The sequence below is a fragment of the Mobula birostris genome, chromosome 1 (genome assembly GCF_030028105.1).
Source record: "Mobula birostris isolate sMobBir1 chromosome 1, sMobBir1.hap1, whole genome shotgun sequence".
NCBI lineage: Eukaryota > Metazoa > Chordata > Chondrichthyes > Myliobatiformes > Myliobatidae > Mobula > Mobula birostris.
In genome coordinates, this window is record NC_092370.1 from 130,488,230 (window position 1) to 130,511,053 (window position 22,824).

The 22,824-nt window shown below is 44.0% G+C and overlaps 1 protein-coding gene across 3 annotated transcripts in view; it reads left to right on the forward strand.

Annotated features, from left to right (window-relative positions):
* LOC140199784 (sorting nexin-31-like) overlaps positions 1–22,824 on the forward strand; it is a 143,484-nt gene that overhangs the window by 111,044 nt on the left and 9,616 nt on the right. For 2 of the 3 annotated variants that reach the window (XM_072262275.1, XM_072262281.1), the window contains exons 11-12: positions 710–808; positions 16,536–16,610. In XM_072262275.1, coding sequence (XP_072118376.1) covers positions 710–808; positions 16,536–16,610 — 174 coding nt within the window. Of the gene's footprint in view, positions 1–709; positions 809–14,867; positions 15,203–16,535; positions 16,611–22,824 lie in introns of those variants that run through there. The other variant, XR_011886495.1, reaches the window with a different exon arrangement.

A 22,824-nucleotide genomic window follows, 5' to 3' on the forward strand; every position in this document is an offset into this window, starting at 1 on the left:
ATAAATAACTAAATAAGATATGCTGTAATACTAAGAATATGAGTTGCAGAATCCTTGAAAGTGATTCCATAGGCTGTAGAATCAGTTCAGTGTCGAAGTGAGTGACATTATCCACATCGGTTCAAGAGCCTGTTGGTTGAAGGGTAATAACTGCTCCTGAACCTGGTAGTGTAGGATTTAAGGCTCTGGTACCTCCTTCCTGATGACAGCCGTGAGAAGGGAGCATGGCGTGGATGGTGGGGTTCCTTGATGATGGGGTGCTCTTCTACACAATGTGTGGTTCCAGCTTTCATTCATGGCCTTCAACAGAGACCGCATCTTCACTCTTTTCCGACAAAATTTCCTATCCCCTCCCCCAGCTGTTTCCACCTGCCCATCACCACGCCAAAATAATAGGTGTTATATTCAAGGTTTTCATTCAGTGTAGTGACCTTTTTCATATCCTCTTCCTGCCATTTCTCAAACGTTTCTTTCTGCACCACCTCAGTGTGCATGCTGTGCTTGGCCCTTGTTTGCTGCATTTATTATGCCCACTGTGAGCTTTACGTGAGCAGGGAATTTAATTGTTTCCTGGTACAAGCGACAATAAACTAATTTGAATGTGAATATAGGATTTCGGAGTACCTAGTCAAGTGTAGCTCAGGGTGTGATTTTAAAGGTCTAATTTTGACTTAAACAAATCATTTCTCACTTGAGTTTTCCTTTACAGATACCACAAGAAGAAGAAACGGAACTGAAACCGGAGCTGAGTTTTGAATTTCAAGACAGCCATGATTCATGGCGATGGGTCACAATTTGCACACATCAGGTTGGTGCAGACTTGGGACTTGCCACAGAGTTAAGATTTGGGGATCCAGGCAAACGGAATAATCGCACAAACCTTCTAAAGAATGTTTGTTCCCCAGCTGCTCAAGTCATTGAGTGCAGATCAGAGCCTGTTAGAACAGTTAGTGGTAGAGATTTTTTGAAGATCGTGGATAGAGGAAGTGAAAGCTTTTTGCTTTGCTGTTGAGCAGTTAATCAGAGTACTCTCTGTTGGAGATTTTTTTTTCCGCGTATTACAATATCATTTGCAGCTAACGGTCACCAGCGTAACTACTGCAGGGAAAGCAGGAAATTTAATTTCTCAGCTTATTAGGATCAGGTTTAATCTCACTGGCGTACGTCATGAAATTTGATGCTTTGTAGCAGCAGTGCAGTGCAATAGATTTAAAAACTATAAATTATAGTTATATACGTATAGTGCAAAACGAGAGCAAAGAAATAATGAGGTAGTGTTCATGGGTTGGTTAATTGTCTGTTCAGAACTGAAGAAGCTGTTTCTAAAGCGGTGAGTGTATGTCTTCAGGCTCCTTATGAGTTGACTTGCAAGGTGCAGAGCGATCCATAGTGACATTTACCCCGAATATGTTAAAAATGACACCAAATGCTTTGGCAGCGGTCAACAGGAGGTTCAGTTGTCTGAGGGAAAAGTTACAGGTGAAGAAGTCGATTGAGCCCAACTGGTTTATTCTAACTTTGGTTCTTCCTTTCAGCAGCTAATCCATTAGGTTTAATGGGGGTGGGGGTGACCCATGGCAGAGGAGGAGGGAACAAGGACAAGTATTCAAGAAGGAAGCCATAAAACCCTGGCTAAAATAAATTCCTCCTCATCAATGTTCTAAAGGGAGGAAAGAAACCACTCGTTCTAAAGAAACCATTTCCTGTATGGATCCAATTCTATCACCCCTAAATATTGATGAAGGAAAAGCTACTAAATAGTCATCTCAATAATGAAAGATCAGCCTGAAAAATCAATTGTTTATTCCCCTCCATAGGTGCTGCCTGACCAGCTGAGTTCCTCCAGTGTTTTGTGTGTGTTGCTCTGGATTTCCAGCATCTGCAGAATCTCTGGCGTTAAGATTTTTCTTAAAACTCTTAAGTAGTGAACATATTAAAATTGAGAATTTCAGTAATTTTTTGATCGCATACTGGTTGCTGTTTATTGTATCAACAACTTAGTGCTATTTTGATAATTTAAGAAGCATTTGCTCTGTGACTTCCTGTAATTCCTTTGTTGGTTCCTTTTAAAACTAAGTTGATGAGGAAATTGTATTTTCTCTATAACTGGTGTAGCTCCTTCTAGTGAAGGGGCTTGTCGTGGCCATTCTGGGACACCCACCAGTCACCTGTGGCTCCAAGTAGCTGTATACATGTGACAGCAGCCACATCCCGGTACACCGGTTCGACAGGCGGGCTATGTGAAGTGTGGGCAGCCCGTGGGCTTAATACCCTGGCCTGTCCTAGCACGAAGAGTCAGCTCTGTCATACTGGGTGGATGAAATCAATGGTGAGACCCAAAGGCCAGGAAGGCAGTTCTATGATGCATCATGGGGAGCGAAGGGCATGACAACACACAGAAGGTTCATGGTCATCCACTCCAGTTTTGAGGATGACTTGTACCACTGAACCCAGATTTCTGATATCAAGAGAGTGAAACTGCTCAGTGCAATAGCTTTTCTACTTTCAAAACTCTTCTGCACAGGTTAACAAGACTGTCATTGTTGGATACGACAGACAACCAGTCAATCAATTGTGCTCCAGTTGTAGTAAATTTGTCAGTTAGGTTGTCTTTCCCATGCTAGTTTGAGCATGTGGAAATACTTGAGCTAAGGTTTCTGCTGTTGTACTCATGATATTATGTTGTAAGAATGATGGATTTTGCGCTGGAACCAGGTGGGTTTTTTTCTAGTTTGCTCTTTATTTTCAGGAGTTACACCCAGTGCCGACTTTATTAGGTACTTCCTTAAGTGGTTGGAGTGGAACCTGGTGCGGTCTTTTGCTGTACCTTATCCCCTTCAGGGTTTGGTGCATTGTGTGTTCAGAGATGCTCTTCAGCACACCACAGCTGTAACATGTGTTCACTTAAGTTACTGTTGCCTTCCTGTCAGCTTGATTCGGTCTGCCCATTCCCCACTGACCTCTCTCTTAAACAAGGCATTTCCATCCACCGAACTGCCACTCACTGAATGTCTTTTGCTTTTCACACCATTCTCCTAAAATCTAGAGACTGATGTGTGTGAAAATCCCTGAATATCAACAGTTTCTGAGATACTCAAACCACCCTGTCTGGCACCAACAATCATTCCACAGTCAAAGTCACTTAGATCACATTTCTCCCCTGTTCTGATGTTTTGTCAGAGCAACAACTGAACCTCTTGACCACTCCTGCATGCTTTTATACATTGAGTTGCTGCCACGTAATTAGTTGATTAGATATTTGTACTTATGAGCTGGTGTACAGGTGTACGTAATAAAGTAGCACAATGGGTGTACTTTTCCCTAAAACTATGTGGCAGCTTTATCAAACTCTCATTAGATTGCACCTTGAGTGTTCCAGTCAATTCTGATTGCCACATTTTAGGAAGGATGTGGAGGCTTTTGAGCAGGTGTAGAAAAGATTTGCTGATCCAGGAGGCTGTCTTCATTAGAGAGGCTAAGTTACAACACGAAGCTGGACAGACTTGCGTTGATTACTCCGGAGCAGCAGAGGCCAAGTGGAGACCTGATACAGGTTAACTAACTCTCGGTAAGCCCTACCCCCTTCGCTTTCTTCTCTGTCTGTTCCCCATTCTCAGTAGGTTTCAATAGGTACATTTAATGTCAGAGAAATGTATGCATTATACATACATCCTGAAGTTCTTTTTCTTCGCAAACATCCACGAAAACAGAGGAGTGCCCCAAAAAATAAATGACAGTTAAATGTAAGAACCCTACACCCCTGGCTCCCCCTCCCACGCATAAGCAGCAGCAAAGCAATTTTAGTTCACTCCTTACCACTCCTCTTCTCCTCAACTGCTCATCGCCTCTTTCTGGCACCCCTCCTCCTTCCCTTCCTCCCACGGTCCACTGTCCTCTCCTATAGGGTTCTTTTCCTTCAGCTTTTAACTTTGAAATCGATATTTATGCCATCAGGTTGGAGGCTATAATATAAGGGGGTTTCTCCTCCAACCTGAGGGTGGCCTTTTAATGGCAGTAGAGGAGGCCGTGAACCGACATGTTCAAACGGGAGTGGACAGTGGAATTAAAATGGGTGGCCACTGGGGGAATATAGAGACCCAAGCTCAGTCCTGGTCATTGATGCTACCTGCATGGAGTTTGCACCAGAATCAGACTTACTATGAGCGCAAAGTTAAACGTATAAGGAGCATTTGATGGCTCTGGGCCTGCACTCGCTGGAGTTTAGAAGAATGAGAGGGCATCTCATCAAAACCTATCGAATATTGCACGGCCTTGATGAAGTGGCCACAGAGAAGATGTTTCTGACAGTGGAAGAGTCTAGGACAAGAGGCACGGCATCACAAATGAAGAGGATTTTTTCTTTAGCCAGAGGGGTAGCGAATTTGTGGCATTCATTGCCACGGAAGGCTGCGGAGGCCAAACCGTTGGGTATATTTAAAGCGGAGGTTGCAAGGTTCTTAATTAGTGGGGTGTCAAAGCTTACAGGGAGAAGGCAGGAGAGTGGTGTTGAAGGGATAATAAATCTTCCATGATCTAATAACAGAGCAGACTTGATGGGCTGAATGGCCTAATTCTGCTTTTATGTTTTATGGTCTTATTACCGCTGTTGTGTATGTCATAAAATTTTAGTTATTGTGACAGTATAGTATTTCAATAAATTACAAAATAAATAAGTATTGCAAAATAGAAGAATATCGAGGTAGTGATCCTGAACGATCCAGAAATTTGATGATGGAGCATGGAAGAAGATGGTTCTGAATCACTGAGTGTGGTTCCTCAGGTTCCTGTACCTAGTCCCTGATGGTCACAACCAGGAGAGGGCATGCCCAATGAATGGTGAGGGCCCTTAATGATAATGCTGCCTTCCTTGACACGCTGCCTCATGAAACTGTCCTTGACGGTGGGGAGGGTTGTGCCCATGATGCAGGTGGTGGAGCCTATGAACCCCTTCTTCACTGGAGACTCTGGAGCAGGAAGTGATGCATTCAGTCAGATCTTTCCACATTACATCTCTAAAGTCTCATGTGACAGACCAAATTTCCTAAAGCTTTCCATAGAGCAGGGCCGCTGGCTGTGCCTTCTTCATGATCGCATCGATGTGTTGGGCCCTGAGATATTCATGCCCCAGGACCTTGAAGTTGCTCAGCCTTTCCACTGCTGACACCTCAATGAGAACTGGCATGCGTTCCCCTGACTTCCCCTTCCTGAAGTCCACAATCCTTTCCTCGCTCTTGCTGACACTGAGTGTAAGGTTGTTGTCGCAAAACCACTCAACCAGCCAATCCAGCTCACTCCTGTACGCCACCTCGTTCTCATCTGAGATTTTGTTAACAGCAGAGGTGTCATCTGTGAATTTGTAATTGGCATTCGATCTGTGCCTAGCCACGAGCGTAAGGAGAGTAAAGCAGTGGGCTGAGCACACATCCTCGAGGTCGGGGGTGTTGTGGATAGTGTGGAGGGCTGTCAGGGGTTACAGCGGGACATTGATAAGGTGCAAAACTGGGCTGAGAAGTGGCAGATGGAGTTCAACCTGGCTAAGTGTGAGGTGGTTTATTTCGGTAGGTCAAATATGATGGTAGAATATAATATTAATGGCAAAACTCTTGGCAGCGTGGAGGATCAGAGGGATCTTGGGCCTGAGTCCATAGGCCACTCAAAGCTGCTGCGCAGGTTGACTCTGTGGTTGAGAAGGCATACAGAGCATTGGCCTTCATCAATCGTGGGATTGAGTTTAAGAGCCGAGAAGTAATGTTGCAGCTATATAGGACCCTGGTCAGACCCCACTTGGAGTACTGTGCTCAGTTCTGGTCACCTCTCTACGGGAAGGATATGGAAATCATATAAAGGGTGCAGAGGAGATTTACAAGGATGTTGCCTGGATTGGGGAGGATGCCTTATGAGAATAGGTTGAGTGAACTGGGCCTTTTTTCCTTGGAGTGACAAAGGATGAGAGGTGACCTGATAGAGGTGTACAAGATAATGAGAGGCATTGATCGTGTGGATAGTCAGAGGCTTTTTCTCAGGGCTGAAATGGCTAGTACGAGACGGCATAGTTTTCAAGTGCTTGGAAGTAGGTACAGAAGAGATGTCAGGGGTAAGTTTTTTACGCAGAGAGTGGTGAGTGCATGGAATGGGCTGTCAGTGGTGGTGGAGGCAGATACGATAGGGTCTTTTAACAGACTTCTGGATGGATACATGGAGCTTAGAAAAATAGAGGGCTATGGGTAAAGCCTAGGTAGTTCTAAGGTAAGGACATGTTCGGCACAGCTTTGTGGGCCGAAGGGCCTGTATTGTGCTGTAGGTTTTCTATGTTTCTATGCATTGTCAGTGAGGAACATGTTATCACTGATCCACACTGACTGTGGTTTCCTGATAAGGAAATTGAGGATCCAGTTGCTGACGGATGCTCAGAGGCCCAAATTAGAAGCCTATTGATTAATAGTGGGGGGGGGGGGGCGCGGGGAGGGATGATGGTACTGAATACTAAGCTGTAGTTGGTTAACAGCAGCTTGATGTACGATGCAAATTCTCTGAGTGACCACATGGGTCCTCTGGTTTCCACCAAAGGCATCTTGATCGGTATATTGGTTGTTGTAAAATGCTGTTAGGCACAGCCTCGGTACAGAAGGATGTCCCTTGGAAACTGAGATGAGGACAAATTACTTCAGGCAGAGGGTGGTGAATCTGTGGAATTCGTTGCTATGGAGGGCAGTGGAGGCCAAGTCACTGAGGGCAGAGGTTGATAGGTACTTGGTAGGTATGGGGATATTGGTTGAGCAGAGGAGGTGGGACAATAGGTTTGTGAACAATCAGTCATGATTGAATAGTGAAGTTGCAATGGGACAAATGGGCCAATTATACTTTCATGTCCATCTGTAGATGAATGTTAGAATCTGGAGGAGGAGTTGATGTGAGTGCACTGAGTCACAGAGAATTACAGCACAGAAACAGGCCCCTTGGCCATCGAATGCATGCCAAACTATTATTCTGCCTAGGCTTATTGACACCCACCTAGATCACAGCCCTCCATACACCACCCATCCATGTACCTATCCAACTTTCTCTTAAAATGTAGAAATTGAACCCTCATCTAACACGTCTGCTAGCAGCTCATTCCACACTCTCACCACCCTCTGAGTGAAGAAGTTCCTCCTCCAGGTTCCCCTTAAGTATTTCACCTTTCACCCTTAACCTATGACCTCTAGTCCTCATCTTACCCAACCTCAGTGGCAAAAGCCTGCTTGCATTTACCCTATCTTTTCCCCTCATAATTTTGTATTCCTTAATCAAATCTACCCTCATTCTCCTACACTCCAGGGAAAAAGACTGAACCTATTCAACCTTTCCTCAGAGAAGAATAAAAAAAAAGTATTAATATAGGATTAGTTTATGTAAGTAGAGAATAGTTGGGACTGAAGAGAATTTTTATTTTATATTTTGAGGTACAGCACAGTAACAGGCACTTTTGACCCAGTGAGCTCACAATTCCCTATTACACCCACGTGACCAATTAATCTACTAACATTCGTCTTTTTGGAATGTGGGTGAGAGCCAGACGAAACCGACACGGTCACGGGGAGAATATACAAACTCCTTAAAGCAATGTGAATAGAATCCGTGTCACTGCTGTATAATAGCATTACACTAACCTCTACACTACCATGCCCCTGCCCCCCATTCTGCTGCTGTAACTTAAGATCGCGATCTGTAGCTGAGTGTTAGAACTGGGTAAGCTGATGAGAGTGTGGCGAGAATGGAGAAAGGATTAATATGGGGTTAGTGTAAGCAGATCGTGGATAGTTGGGATTGAAGAGTGTTCTGGTGCAAAATCTCTCGATGAGTCTGACTTATTCATTCCCTGCACTGATATTGGGCAAGGCAACCTCCTTTATGGATGTGGGACCTCTTATGTTTTGTACTCCAAAACATAAAATTAATTGAAGGGAAACACGAGCTGGGACTGCATGTCTTAGTTTCACGTTTACTTTAGTGAGATATGCACGTATGACATGATGACGTAATAACATACGCCATTCACATACTTTTACATATAACTCACAATGAATTATTGAAACAAAGAATGCTTCATCAAACAATATATTTACAATATTACTCAAATATTACAGAAATATGAAATACACACTTCTCCCTTCTTAACTATAAAATCCAACTCAATATAGAATGCATCTCAACTATATGCACAGTATATTGCTACTATACAACTACTGTATAGACATACACACAACAAATTTTAAATTGACCCATTCAGGCCTAAAGATTTTATCACTGTGGAGCTTTTCTTACTCCTGTGGGGTAACGTCTTTCCCGACCAGGGAGTTCATTCTGCTTTGCAAGTGAGACTTGTGGTTGTGAAACAATCTCAGGCTCTGAGGCCTCCTCTGTAATGGATGTAGGAGTTGACTCTGATACAATAGAAAGAGGATCTGACAGCTCTGAGTATCTTTCTTCTGGATGTGCTGGCATCCCAAACAGTGTATACAAGCTGCTTGACCTGCTGATCTATCCCAGGCCACCAGACAAAGCTTTGAGCCAATGCTTTCATTTTGACCACGCCTAGGTGACTGGCATGTATCTCCTACAACACTTTAGCTCTCAGCTTGGATGGTACAACAACGCTGAATCCCCAAATAAGGCAACCCCTGCTAAGGGCAAATTCATCTTGGAACTGGGATTTCTGCTGCACATTCCAGCCATTTTGAGTCACCATGCAGACCTGAGACAGTGTGGGGGTCATGCAGAGTGGAGACAGTGTGCTGTAATGTGGAGACTTTCAATTTGCATTAGAGAGAATACTCAAGGAGAGTATCCCCTTTTGTAAATATTTTAGGTATTTCTTCTTCCTAGGGTAAACAGGACAATCCATCAGCATTTCCATGATTAGTTGTCCTCTTGAATTCAACCTGGTATTTGTGTCCTTCAAAAAACTGAGCCCATCTCTGCATTTGTGCTGCTACTGTTGGTGGAACACCCTTCCGTGGATTGAAACTGGACAGTCGTGGCTGATGATCAGTAACGAGGGTAAACTCTCTCCCATACAAGTACTGGTTAAATCATTTTACACCCCAAACCAGACTCAAGGCCTCCCTGTCAAGCTGTGTGTAATTTTTCTCTGCAGTGGTAAGGGATCGTAATGCAAAGGCTATGGGGCGTACACTTCCATCACTCATAACACACGACACGACTGCACCTACACCATAAGGCAAGGTGTCATAGGCAAGTTTCACTGGATGACGCTTATTATAACGTGTGAGTGGAGTGTCTGATGTCACCATTTCTTTTACCTTTTGGAAAGTCACCTCACTCTGCTTTGCCCATTGTCATTTCTTCCTGATCTGCTTTAATGAGTTCAAAAGGTGGAGCACGGTAGCCAAGTTTAGCTGGAACCTGTTACAGTAATTAACAAATCTTAAAAAGGACTGCAAATGTGACATGCCCTTTGGCCTTGGGGCATCCACCACTGGTTGAATTTTCTCATCACACGTGTAAATCTTGTGCTTCGATGGTGTGACCACAGTAAGTGGTGCTTGGTTTACAGAATTCACATATGTTGCATTGTATTTTGAGCGCATAATCTTTTAATCATTTTAGCACTGTCTTGAGGTTTTGGAGATGTTCCTTGTCATCGTTACTGGTAACAATGATGGCGTCCAGGTAAAACTGATTTCTTGGGCAGTCTTGCAGCTTTCATGGCTTACTACCAGAGTGCGGGTGCAGATGTTACTCCAAAAATAAGCCCATTATAGTGATAAAGCTCTTTGCGATAAAGCACTTTGGACTCTTCTTCCATCTCGAACCGTAAGTCGACCTCAGCTATGTCCACTTTGCTGAAGTGTTGTCCCCCAGAAAGGTTTGCGAAGATATCCTCTATCCTGAGCAGAGGTATTTCAATGTACTTTCAGTACCAGGTTGATGGTGACTTTAAAGTCACCTCAGATCCTGACAGACCCATTCTTCCCGGCCTCTGGGACCACGGGCATCGCCTGTGAGCTCCGCTCAACCTTGGAAAGAATTCCTTCAGCCGCCATGCGATCCAGCTCACTGGCTATTTTATGACGGATAGTATAAGGAACCAGATGGACTTTGGTAAAACTTGCGTGTGGCATTTTCATTTAACACTATTTTACCATTAATATGATTGGGTTTTCCAATGCCATCCTTGAACCCTGCCGTGGCATTATCCAGTACCTTCCTTAATTTGCTTTCAGTTGACGCTATTGCAGGGGATGTGGCATGCAAATAGTGGATGGACCTCCAATCAAATTCAGAATCAGAATCAGGTTTAATATCACTGGCATATGTCGTGAAATTTGTTAACTTTGCAACAACAGTACAATGCAATTCATGATGAACATAGGAAAAAATAAATCAATTACAGAAAGGAAATATATTAAATAGTTAAATTAAAAATAATGCAACAACAGAATAAAAGTGAGGTAGTGTTCATAGGTTCAATGTCCATTTAAATCAGATGGCAGAAGTTGTAGTTGTCTCCACCACTCACGACCCCACAATGCTGGCCCTCCTGTGTCTACTACTTACAAGGCCAATGTGGCTTGTTGGTTGTTGTATTTCACTGTTACAAATGTCATTCTCACAGGACTAATCTCTTCTTCAATATAAGTCCTTAGTTTGATGTCTGCAGGCTTCAGTTCAGTAACTTTGAAATGCTGTTCAGACTCATTTTGCGGAATGACAGAAACTGAAGCCAATGTCCAGTTCCATTTTAACAAATCTACTGTTCACTTCTGATATAAGCCATATTGCTTGTGTATTGATGAAGGGTCCTGATGAATGATCCCTGCCTGAAACATCGACTGTTTACTCTTTTCCATAGATGCTGCCTGGCCTGCCGAGTTCCTCCTGTATTTTCTGTTGATTGCTTTGATATCCAGCATTTGCAGATTTTCTCTTATTTGCTTGTCTATTGTTAGTTTTCACATTGTAAGTCTCAAGGCTACCCTGTCCTGTATTCTTTCATCATTATCATATTTTTCACCAACAGGATGCAGAGTAGTGCTCCTTTTGAAACTGCAACTTGACTTTTTTTTTATCTTTTTCTCTTCCCTTCCCATTTATTTTTGTCTGATTGACATGCTCTTTTTATCTGCCCTACTTCATTGCATTTTCTACAAAGTTTCACCTTTAGACCTATATTGGTCTGGTGTATCAGAGCCCTTGCCACAACGGTAACACAGTTTGTTCGACCAGGCCCGTTTCTGTTTAGACGTTGCAATTTTGTTCATAGTAAATTCCTTCCTGACTGCAACTCACATGCATCCCTGTCTGCAGTTTCTATCGATAGACCTATTTCAACTGTCCTTTCAAGCCATTTTTGAATGCTTTCTTGAAAGACTCCACAAACTAAACAGCTTCTCAGTGCATTGTTATGCCCATCACTGAATTGATAATGCTTGGACAGCTTCAATTCAGCCACATACACTGAAATAGACACCCCCTCCTTTTGATTCCACCTATGAAACCTACATCACCCTGCAATTAACAATGGTTTCGATTCTAAATGTTCCTGCATTACTTTCATGATATCAGCAAAGCTAATTTCAGCTGGTTTGGTTGGAACAGTCAAACTTTGAAGCAAACTGTATGCTCGTCCCCCTAACGCAGTCAGTAAAACTGGCTCTTGCTTCTCATCAGCTGTTCCATTTGCCTTAAAATACTGCTTAATTTGCACAGTATACAATATTCAGTTATACCTTGTGCAATCAAATGTGTCTATCTTCCTGATGCAGCCAGTCATTTTTGCTGCTTTTTATTTATGATTATCACACAGTACTCAGTATTCACTGTTTATATGTCTATAAATGTGTCTGTTATCTTTTTTTAACCCGACCATGCTTTGCTTTTTTTTGACTCAATCGTTTCTTGCTGTGCTTTTTTTTTAACTCTAACATCTCACTGTGCTTCAACAGATAAGTAGTTGTCTCGAGTTCGTTTAAAACTTACTCTTCACCACTGTTGTTTAGTAACTCCAAAGCATAAAACTTCCAGTTTAAGAGGGCGAGTGACTGTTTTCTGGTGGTTAACAAAACAAGGAATACAACTAAATACCTTATTAATAAAATTTTTTCGGTTAATAATAATTATAGTAAATGATCACTGCAAACAATGAAGAGGTGAGCAAATGCGAGGCAAGGATAAGGGTCAAAGCATTTTCTTCTCTCTCATCACCCCCTCTTTTTCTGGGGCCTTTGCAGCTCACCAGAGTCCTCTGTCCTGGGCCAAAAGTTGATCGGTCTGCGGCCTCCGCTTCCACCACACAACTTCATACATTATGTAGGCGTAGATCTTTCCTCTACCAGGGATGAGGTCTTTGGAGCCTCTGCTGGCATTTCTGTAGCACTGGGTTTCTACGGGATGGAGTTGCTAGCCTCATGCCCAGCCTTCCTCCTTTCACAGCCGAGCTCGGGACCGTCCATATCAGAGTTGTTTTAGAAATTTGTTGTCATAAAATGGCTGAAGTCGATGAGTCTGTAATACTTTAATGCACCAATGAATATCTCCATTAGATAGAGGACAGTCAAATGAAAATCAGCTGGCCTGTTTTTGCTTGTCCTTGTATTGAAGCAGCCGAGTCGTTGATGAAGTTCTCATTAATACAGCAGTGTAGGTACTGAAGGGAAGTAAGGCTTGGACTTTTTGTTATTGTTACAGAAGCTCTTTTAGACTTTATTAGTGTTTGGTAAAAATTTTTCTTTTATGAGAAACATAACTCCATCAGCTTTAGTTCTCTACTTGTTTGTTACATACACCTGTTAGGGTGCATTCTCCAGGTACCTTATAAGGTAACTGTAGCCTTCAGCCAGGAGCAGATGTCATCAGGTGGTTCCCAACCTTCACTGAGTGTTTTGACCCTTAACCACGACACTCTACAGTTGGTGGGCCGGCAGTGGTGGCCAAATCACTGCCCATCTGCTCCTGTCTTCCAGCTCCCCTCCTCTTGCCTACTCCAAGTCCAACAAGAGGCTCGTTCTGCCTCTTCCCCCATCCTACGAGCTGCTTGTTTTTTGTTCCTTTTGTCCAGGCCCAGATCTGACAACAACTGCCATGCTGATTTGGCTGGAAAACCTCTGCAGCGGATTTCCACAGGGAACAACCATGCCTGCCATCCCTTGTCTTTGCATTCCTGCACTAAGGGCTGGTACTTCAAGGCCTTTCTCTCGTGGGCCTCTTCCCAGCCCTCCTCCCACAGCACAGTCAGCTCAACCAGAATTATTTTCTTGTCTTCGGTTGACCACAGTACAATGTCCGGGCGTAGGGTTGTGTGCACCACATCCGGGAACTGCAACCTCCTTCCCACATCAGCCCACATCTCCCAGGACCAATCCGTTAGCAGCAGATTGGGCTTTGGTTGTTTGGTTACGAAAGGCCTGGCTCTCTCTTTGATGAAGGTGGTGGCCTTCCTCAAATCTGTGCCAGCCGTCCTCTTCTTGCATCTCTCCCGCTCTAGTGTGTCAGCAACAGCCAGAAGCACCTTATCATGGCGCCACCTATACCGTCCTTGAGTTAGAGCTGTTTTACACCCGGACAGTATGTGAGCCAGTGTCCCCTTTTGACCACAGAGCTTACAATTTGGGTCCTCTCTCATCCCCCATGTGTACAGATGTAATGGTGAAGGAAGGGTGTCATACACAGATTGCAAGAGGAAGGAAATACAGAAGGGCTCCAGTCTCCATAACTCTGCCCATGAGATCTGGTGCTTAGGCAGATCCCATTTTGTCCAGGCACCCTGGGACCCTTGTTCCACTGTCTTTGACATCCGCTTCTCTTCCTCACGGATCCGTACTTCTGCCTGTAACATGTCTCGCCTGTTCCTTATGCTTGCGTTTCCCCACTGCTGGAAGTGAACTGAGCCGAGGCCTTGCCGCCCAATGCAGGGGTTGCCAATAATATCTCACAGCTTCAGAGAACACACTGCCTGCTCCACAGCTGCGTTGGCTGCCCACTTGCGCCCAGACCTGGTTGCACCGCCCGCTTGCTTTACCAAGACGTCATTGGAATCTCTCAAGCTTAATAAGGCTCCTCATTTTGCCACCTTGAATTCCTCCACAACAGACAACAGGGGAAGCTGCAGTTGCCTAGAACAAATGTAGAGGCCCACTGAAGAGAAGCTTGGGGAAGTCCCAACCATCTCCGCAGGTGCTTGTTGGTTTTCCTCTTGATGCCCTGTACGACAGTCATGGGGAGCTCATAAAGTGTGAAGACTCAGAGAAGCCTGGGCAGAAGGCCGTAATGGTACAGCTAGGTCTTGAATTTACCGGGAAGTCCGGATTTGTTGATCTTCTTCAGCCGTTCGTCTGTCTGCTTCACAGTATTGATGACATTGGCCCCATCTGTCAGTGACACATTTAACCACTTCCCCAAGCATTTTATCGGGTAATCTTCGATGAAAGGGATGACCTTACCCTGAACTTGGAGACTAAACTTGCTAGTAACTTTGCCCTTTCTGATCACCATACACCTGGACTTCTTGGCCTTGAAGGACATCCTCGCCCAAGTGGCTTCATGTCTTGCCTGGACATGTGACACCGTCGTTATAATGATGTTGTCCATGAACTCTCTTAGAGCCGGCTGAACAATATCCAACTCCAGCGTCGGGCCGCGGGTTACAGATAAGATTAGATAAGAACTTGAATAGATGCATAGTTACTGTTTAAAGATTTTTAAGGAGATTAAAGATTAGCTTCATTTGATACACTTACATCGAAACATATAGTGAAATGTGTCAAATCAAATCAGCGAGGATTGTGCTGGGAGTGGTCTGCAAGTGTTGCCTTACATCCATGCCAATGTAGCATGCCTGCAATTCACTGATTCTAATTCTGACACAGACATGAGAAGCGCAGAGGAACATCTGGAGAAACTTCTGAAATGCCCGGTTCGCTGCTGCTGCTACTGTACAATCGAGAATCTCCGGGGGAAGGCCTCAAAATCCTCGGCTTTGCCTACTGCTGGCAACCGAGGTTGAGGTCGAAGCGTTCAGCAGAGATGGTACTCGGCGTCGGAGGGCTGGTCGGAGGCTTGAAGTTTTCGGACGACTCAGAGCTGGACTGTGGTCGGGCATGGCAGGGAGAGTTTTCTTCCTTCTCCCGTCTGCGTGAGATGTGGGACTTTGGAGAGACTTTGAACTTTTTTACTGTGCCATGATGTTCTTCATCAAGTTATGGTATTGTTGCACTGTTGTAACTATATGTTATAATTATGTGGTTTTTGTTAGTTTTTCAGTCTTGGTCTGTCCTGTGTTTCTGTGATATCACACCGGAGGAATATTGTATCGTTTCTTAATACATGCATTACTAAATGACAATAAGAGAGGACTGCATGTCCTCATAATCTAATAATAATCTGATAACGGTATGTCTTTGAACGGTGGGAGGAAATCAGAACACTGAGAGGAAACCGACATGGTCATGTGGGGAACATGGAAACTCCTTACACGCAGAGACAGGAATCGAACCCCGATCAGTGATCACTGGCACTGTAAAGCGATGCCCTCACTACTACCCAACTGTGCCACTCCCAAAGAAAGCTTCAGTTTGTTGGAAAGCTTAACTGAATTTAAATCATTAATTGTAATGGTTCCATCTTTACCCTAATTATATTTTCCATAAATTATTCATTTACTTTCTTGTACCCGAGAATGTTTTTTTTACCCTATTACCACCTACACCTTTGTTCTTTTGGCTTTTTTGTTTTAACCACCATTGTGGAACAGATGACCATGTCCCACAAAGGGACAGTGCTGGTTAATAGTCCATATGAGCATTTTGAATGCCGTGGACCATTCATAAGGAGATTGTGCATAATTGACACTGAATTACTTGCTGAGCAACACCTGATATTCTGCCTGGGAAGCCTCCAATTTGATGACATTAACCGATTCCTTTAACTTCTAGTAATTTCAACCCCCCCCCACCCCCTTCTCTCTTTTTCTATTCCCCATTCTGACTCCCTTCTTGCTCCTCCTCCTCCTCCTCAACAACTGCCTATCACCTCCCCATGTTGTCTCTCCTCCTTACCTTTCTGCCACCGTCCACTCTGCTCTCCTATCATATTCCTCCTCCCTCAGCCCTTTACCTTTCCCACCCAACACCTCCCGGCTTCCCACTTCGTCTCATTTTCCCCACCCAAATCATCCCTCTCACCTGGCTCCTTCACCTATTATTGCCTCCTCCCCCACTGTCTTATTCAGGCCTCTTCCCCCTTCTTCTCGATGAAGGGCCTCAGATCTAAATGTCAACTGTTTATTCCTTTGCACAGATGCTGCCTGACCCTCTATGAGTTCCTCCAGCACTTGTGTCTGTTGTTCCGGATTAATAGCAATTGCAGAATCTCCTGTGATTGCTGAAAAAGCCTGGTTGTCACACAAGTTCTCCAGGTGTCTTTTCAGTTGTTTCCATCAGATCAAAACATTTCAGCTGCGAGTATGAACCATAGAGGTGTTGCTTTTGGAGTGTCTGTTTTATTTCATGTTTTGGTAATTGTTAAACCTTTTGCAGGCCTTTCTTCTGGGAAGTTGCATTAAGGAAATCTCAGCACATCAACCAAAGTTATCTGGGAACCATGCAGAAATGGTAAGTGCTGAAATAAATAGCTGAGCTCAGCTGAGAAAATGATTGTTAGCAGACTTTTCTGGTAGACTCTGTGTTCCTGTTTATCACCCCTTTTATACTCAGTGGCCACTTTATTAGGTACACCTGTACACCTGCTTGTTAATGCAGATATCTAATTGGCCAATCATGAGGCAGCAACTCAATGCATAGAAGCATGCAGACATGGTCAAGGGGTTCATTCGTTCAGAACAAACATCAGAATGGGGGAAGAAATCTGACTGACTTTGACCATGGAATGATTGTTGGTGCCAGATGGGGTGGTTTGATTAATCTTAGGAACAGCTTATCTCCTGGGATTTTCATGCACCCCAGTGGTGTGAAAAACAAAAGGCATCTAGTGGGTGGTGTCCTGTGGGTGAAAATGCTTTGTTAATGAGAGAGGTCGGAGGAGAGTGGCCAGACTGGTTCAAGCTGGCAGGAAGGCGACAGTAACTCAAATAAACATGCTACAACTGTGGTGTGCAGCAGAGCATCTCCAAGTGCAGAACACGTCAAACCTTGAAGTGGGTGGTCTACAACAGCAGAATGCCACGAACATGCACTCAGCAGCCACTTTGTTAGGTACAGGCGGTACCTCGCCACGTGGCCAGTAAGTGTAGCTGACTTCACCTTCACCCTCCCCTCCCTCCACCTGCCTTTTAGTTTGTCAGCCTCTGCCTATCATACACCTGCCTCTGTACTGTAACTCCCCTCTCCCCCATCTCTACCTGGTTGACCATAGGACTTGGGCTGAATGGCCTAATTCTGCTCCTGTCGAGACTGCTCCACCTTTCCATCGTGGCTGATTTATTATCCCCCTCAACCCCATTCTCCTGCCTTCTCCCCGTAACCCATTAAAAGCCTTACTAGAATCCATATGATAACATCCATAGCTCAACCTTCATTGATCACCTGTCACCTCAAAAACTCGGCCTAGTTAGTAGGGCATGGCCTGCCCCACACAAAGCCATGCTGACTGTTACAAATTCCCTCTGGAATTTCCTGCCTGTGATCCCTCACTGTTCCTCAGCCCTCCAATCACCTTCTGACCCCTGTCTCACCACAAACACAAGAGATTCTGCAGATGATGGAATACAGAGTTGACATTCCGGGCCAAGACTCTTCATCAGGTCTGGTATAGGGTCTCTGTTCAGAACATTGGCATCTTATGCCCTTCCATAGATGCTGCCTGTCCTGCTGAGTTGCTGACTCACCACTCCCTTCCCCTCTCTCTCAGAACTGTTTCAGGATTTTTGACATGAAATATTAATAATTCCTTTCCCCTCCTCAACTACTGCTCAACCAGCTGAATTCCTCCAGTATGTTAACAATGCCTGCTGTTTTAGTTTAACTTGCCGTGAATTCAGGAGAAATCTACTCTAGGTTCAACAGATCAGGATGCAGAACAAGTCGTTTGGTGCTTGCAAGTCGATACATGCTGTCCTTCTCTTTGTTTCGCCCAGTCAACTATTACGGGAATTTTCTGGGTTGCACTTAATTGCATGTTCCATTTACCACAGAAAGTTTCACCTTGGCATTCTAACTGGCTGCGTTAACGCCTGATACAGGGGTGGGTGGTGCTATGGCACAGGATCGAAGTAAGCTGTAATGAGTTGTAAACTCAGTCAGCTCCATCACGGGCACTAGCCTCTGTAGTACCCAGGACATCTTCAAGGAGTGATGTCTCAAATAGGCAGCAGTCATCATTAAAGACCCCCATCACCCAGGTCATGCCTTGTTCTCATTGCTACCATCAGGAAAAAGGTACAGAAACCTGAAGGCACACACTCAATGATTCAGGAACAGCTTCTTCCTCTCTATTTGCTGTCATTTTTTTTATTATTATGTATTGCATTGTACTGCTGCTACAAAACAACAAATTTCACAACGTATGCTGGTGATTTAAACCTGATTCTGATTCTAATTCTAATCATGGAGTACCAGGAAATACTTGGAGTACGAGAAAGTTTCCTGGTACTTCTCACTGAAGTTGTTTACTAAAAAGATAATTAAATTCCAATTAGCCTCTGGGTCCAAGTGGAACAAGTCCAGAGTGTTTGATTCTGTTTATGCAGGCTTAAAGAAATCTCACATTCTATAATTTTAATTATTTATTTTCAATTCCTTCCTTTCTCTGTTCCACATGCCTTCATACTGCCACTTCACTCATTCGGGCTCTCTCCCTCGCGCGCTCTCTCTCTGTCGCGTGCTCTCTCTCTCTCTCGTATGCTCTCTCTGTCGCGCTCTCTCGCTCTCTGTCGCGATCTCTCTGTCTCTTACACTCTCTTTGCCGCACGTGCCCGCTTTCTCTGCTGCGCGCTCTCTCGTGCTCTCTCTCTCGCTCTCTCCCTCTCACTCTCTCTCGCTCTCTCCCTCTTGCTCTCCCTCGTTCACACACTCTCTCTCTCTTGCACTCTCCCTCGTGTGCGCTCTCTTCTCCAGCTCTCTCTCACACTCTAACCCTTCCCTCCCACACTAACCTCAGTTTTTCTAACTTTTCTGTGCCTATCGAAGAGTCTTTTTAAATGACCCTAATATATCTGCCTTTGCCATGAACCAAACAGGGTGTTTCACTCACCCATTGATCTCTGTGTTTTTAAAAAAAACTTATCTCTAACATCCCCACTATACCTTTCTCCAATCACCTTAAAACCCCTTGTATTACGAGGGGTGATTGATAAGTTCGTGGCCTAGGGTAGAAGGAGTCAATTTTAGAAAACCTAGCACATTTACTTTTCCTACATTTACACACTTAGTCCAGTGGTCGTGGAGCATACGGATCCCTTCTTTGTAGAAGTTGGCGTCTTGGACCTCCAGTAAGTGGACCACAGCAGGGGTGATTGATAAGTTTGTGGCCTAAAGTAGAAGGAGTTGAGGAGAAACTTCAAACTTTCTGCATAATCACGCAAAGAGTTGGACTGCATGTGCATGTAACGAGAGCTGTATAACTCATCTCCTTCTACCTTAGGCCACAAACTTATCAATCACCCCTGCTGTGGACCACTTCTACAAAGAAGGGATCCGTATGTTCCACGATCGCTGGACCAAGTGTGTACATGTAGGAGAGGACTATGTTGAAAAATAAGTGTGCTAAGTTTTCTAAAACTGACTCCTTCTACCTTAGGCCACGAACTTATCAATCACCCCTCGTAATCATTTCTGTCTCTGGCTATCCACTCGATCAACGCCTCTTGTCATCTTGTACACCTCTCATCCTCATTTGCTCCAAAGAAAAAGGCCAAAGCCTGCTCGACCATTCCTCATAAGATAACAAATGATCACATTGCTGTACCAGTGTGGATAACTTCACTCACCTCAACACTAAATTGATACCACAACCTACAGACTGACTTTCAATGAGTCTACAACTCATGTTCCCAGCATTATTTATTTACTGATTTATTTATTACTTTTTTTTTTGTATTTGTACAGCTTGTCTTCTTTTGCACATTGGTTGTTTGTCAGTCTTTGTAGCTTTCCATTGATTCTATTGTTCTTCTCAGTTCTACTCTGAATGCCTGCAAGAAAATGAATCTCCAGGTAGTGTATGGTGGGATACAGAATATGTACTTTGAAGCAACACACTTTACTCTTGGCACTGAACATGCTCAAAGACTGAATATCCAGTAAGGTGAAAAACCGTAGTGTTCAGTATAGAAGATCCTTAGCCCTGCTTCTTTTCCAGTGTCTGTCTTCAAATTGTAGCCCATCCAGTCTGATATCACCTTCTCAAATCCTGTCAAATTCTTCTCCACCAATGTGTGGAAATGAAACTTGCTCGTGTCATATTTATGTCGACAAATACTGCTTGTTGCTAATTCTTGAGGCCTCATTTAAAAACTGTAAACAATTAAGCGGAATTGGTATGGTTGGTTACTGGTACACTCGCATTTCGCAACAGTTACAGATTGCAACACCACTTCAAGCTTTTTTGCATCTTTCCCCTAAGATAAAAGTACTAATTCAAGCTATTTCCTCAATGCTTTGATCAACTACTATCAGTTCTGCTTTCATGCAAGTTTGCAGATAGTGTGAAACAAAGCGTTGCTGAGGCTAATAAATTCTGTCCTAGTCACTTAAAACGTTCTGCCGACATATCAGGTGATGTCGGCGCTGAGCGGCAAGAATGATTGTAATCATCCTTGCATTGGTTCTTTGTGCAATGGTTCAGTACCTATTCTCTTTTAGTTTATTATTTTACCTGTCACACCTAACATACACAGATAGTGGTATAATCCGCTGATGGGTTAATGGAAGCAAAGGTTTATAGAAACATAGAAAATAGGTGCAGGAGTAGGCCATTCGGCCCTTTGAGCCTGCACCGCCATTTATTATGATCATGGCTGATCATCCAACTCAGAACCCTGCCCCAGCCTTCCCTCCATACCCCCTGATCCCCGTAGCCACAAGGGCCATATCTAACTCCCTCTTAAATATAGCCAATGAACTGGCCTCAACTGTTTCCTGTGGCAGAGAATTCCACAGATTCACCACTCTCTGTGTGAAGAAGTTTTTCCTAATCTCGATCCTAAAAGGCTTCCCCTTTATCCTCAAACTGTGACCCCTCGTTCTGGACTTCCCCAACATCGGGAACAATCTTCCTGCATCTAGCCTGTCCAATCCCTTTAGGATTTTATACGTTTCAATCAGATCCCCCCTCAATCTTCTAAATTCCAACGAGTACAAGCCCAGTTCATCCAGTCTTTCTTCATATGAAAGTCCTGCCATCCCAGGAATCAATCTGGTGAACCTTCTTTGTACTCCCTCTATGGCAAGGATGTCTTTCCTCAGATTAGGGGACCAAAACTGCACACTATTCTCCAGGTGTGGTCTCACCAAGGCCTTGTACAACTGCAGTAGTACCTCCCTGCTCCTGTACTCGAATCCTCCCGCTATAAATGCCAGCATACTATTTGCCTTTTTCACCGCCTGCTGTACCTGCATGCCCACTTTCAATGACTGGTGTATAATGACACCCAGGTCTTGTTGCACCTCCCCTTTTCCTAATCGGCCACCATTCAGATAATAATCTGTTTTCCTATTTTTGCCACCAAAGTGGATAACTTCACATTTATCCACATTAAATTGCATCTGCCATGAATTTGCCCACTCACCCAACCTATCCAAGTCACTCTGCATCCTCTTAGCATCCTCCTCACAGCTAACACTGCCACCCAGCTTCGTGTCATCCGCAAACTTGGAGATGCTGCATTTGATTCCCCATCCAAGTCATTAATATATATTGTAAACAACTGGGATCCCAGCACTGAGCCTTGCGGTACCCCACTAGTCACCGCCTGCCATTCTGAAAAGGTCCCGTTTATTCCCACTCTTTGCTTCCCGTCTGCTAACCAATTCTCCATCCACATCAATACCTTACCCCCAATACCGTGTGCTTTAAGTTTGCACACTAATCTCCTGTGTGGGACCTTGTCAAAAGCCTTTTGAAAATCCAAATATACCACATCCACTGGTTCTCCCCTATCCACTCTACTAGTTACATCCTCAAAAAATTCTATGAGATTCGTCAGACATGATTTTCCTTTCACAAATCCATGCTGACTTTGTCCGATGATTTCACCGCTTTCCAAATGTGCTGTTATCACATCTTTGATAACTGACTCCAGCAGTTTCCCCACCACCGACGTTAGGCTAACCAGTCTATAATTCCCCGGTTTCTCTCTCCCTCCTTTTTTAAAAGTTTTATCTAGTTTTATCTGTCGTGTATTGGAGGCCCGAGTGTCAGCAGCCTTCCACAAGGTTCAGGAACAGTTATTACCCTACAACAATCAGCCCGCTGAGCCGGCCCGGATAAACCTCACCCATCTCAACACTGAACTGATTCCACAACCTACAGGCTCACTTTCAAAGACTCTACAACTCGTGTTCACAGTATGGTTTATTTATTACTTTGCGCAATTTGTCCTCTTTTGCACATTGGTTGTTTGTCAATCTTTGGGTACACTTTTTCATCAACTGTATTCCTTAATTTTTCTGTAAATGCCTGCAAGAAAATGAATCTCAAGTAACTCTGATACCTTGCATCTGCTGAGAACAAATAGTTGCCTTTGAAGATAAGTCAAAGTAAACTTATTATCAAATAACGTGTACGTCACCATATACCACCCTGAGATTCAATTAATAATACTGAGAGCATGAGTTGTAAAGAGTCCTTTAAAGTGAGTTTTAGGTCATC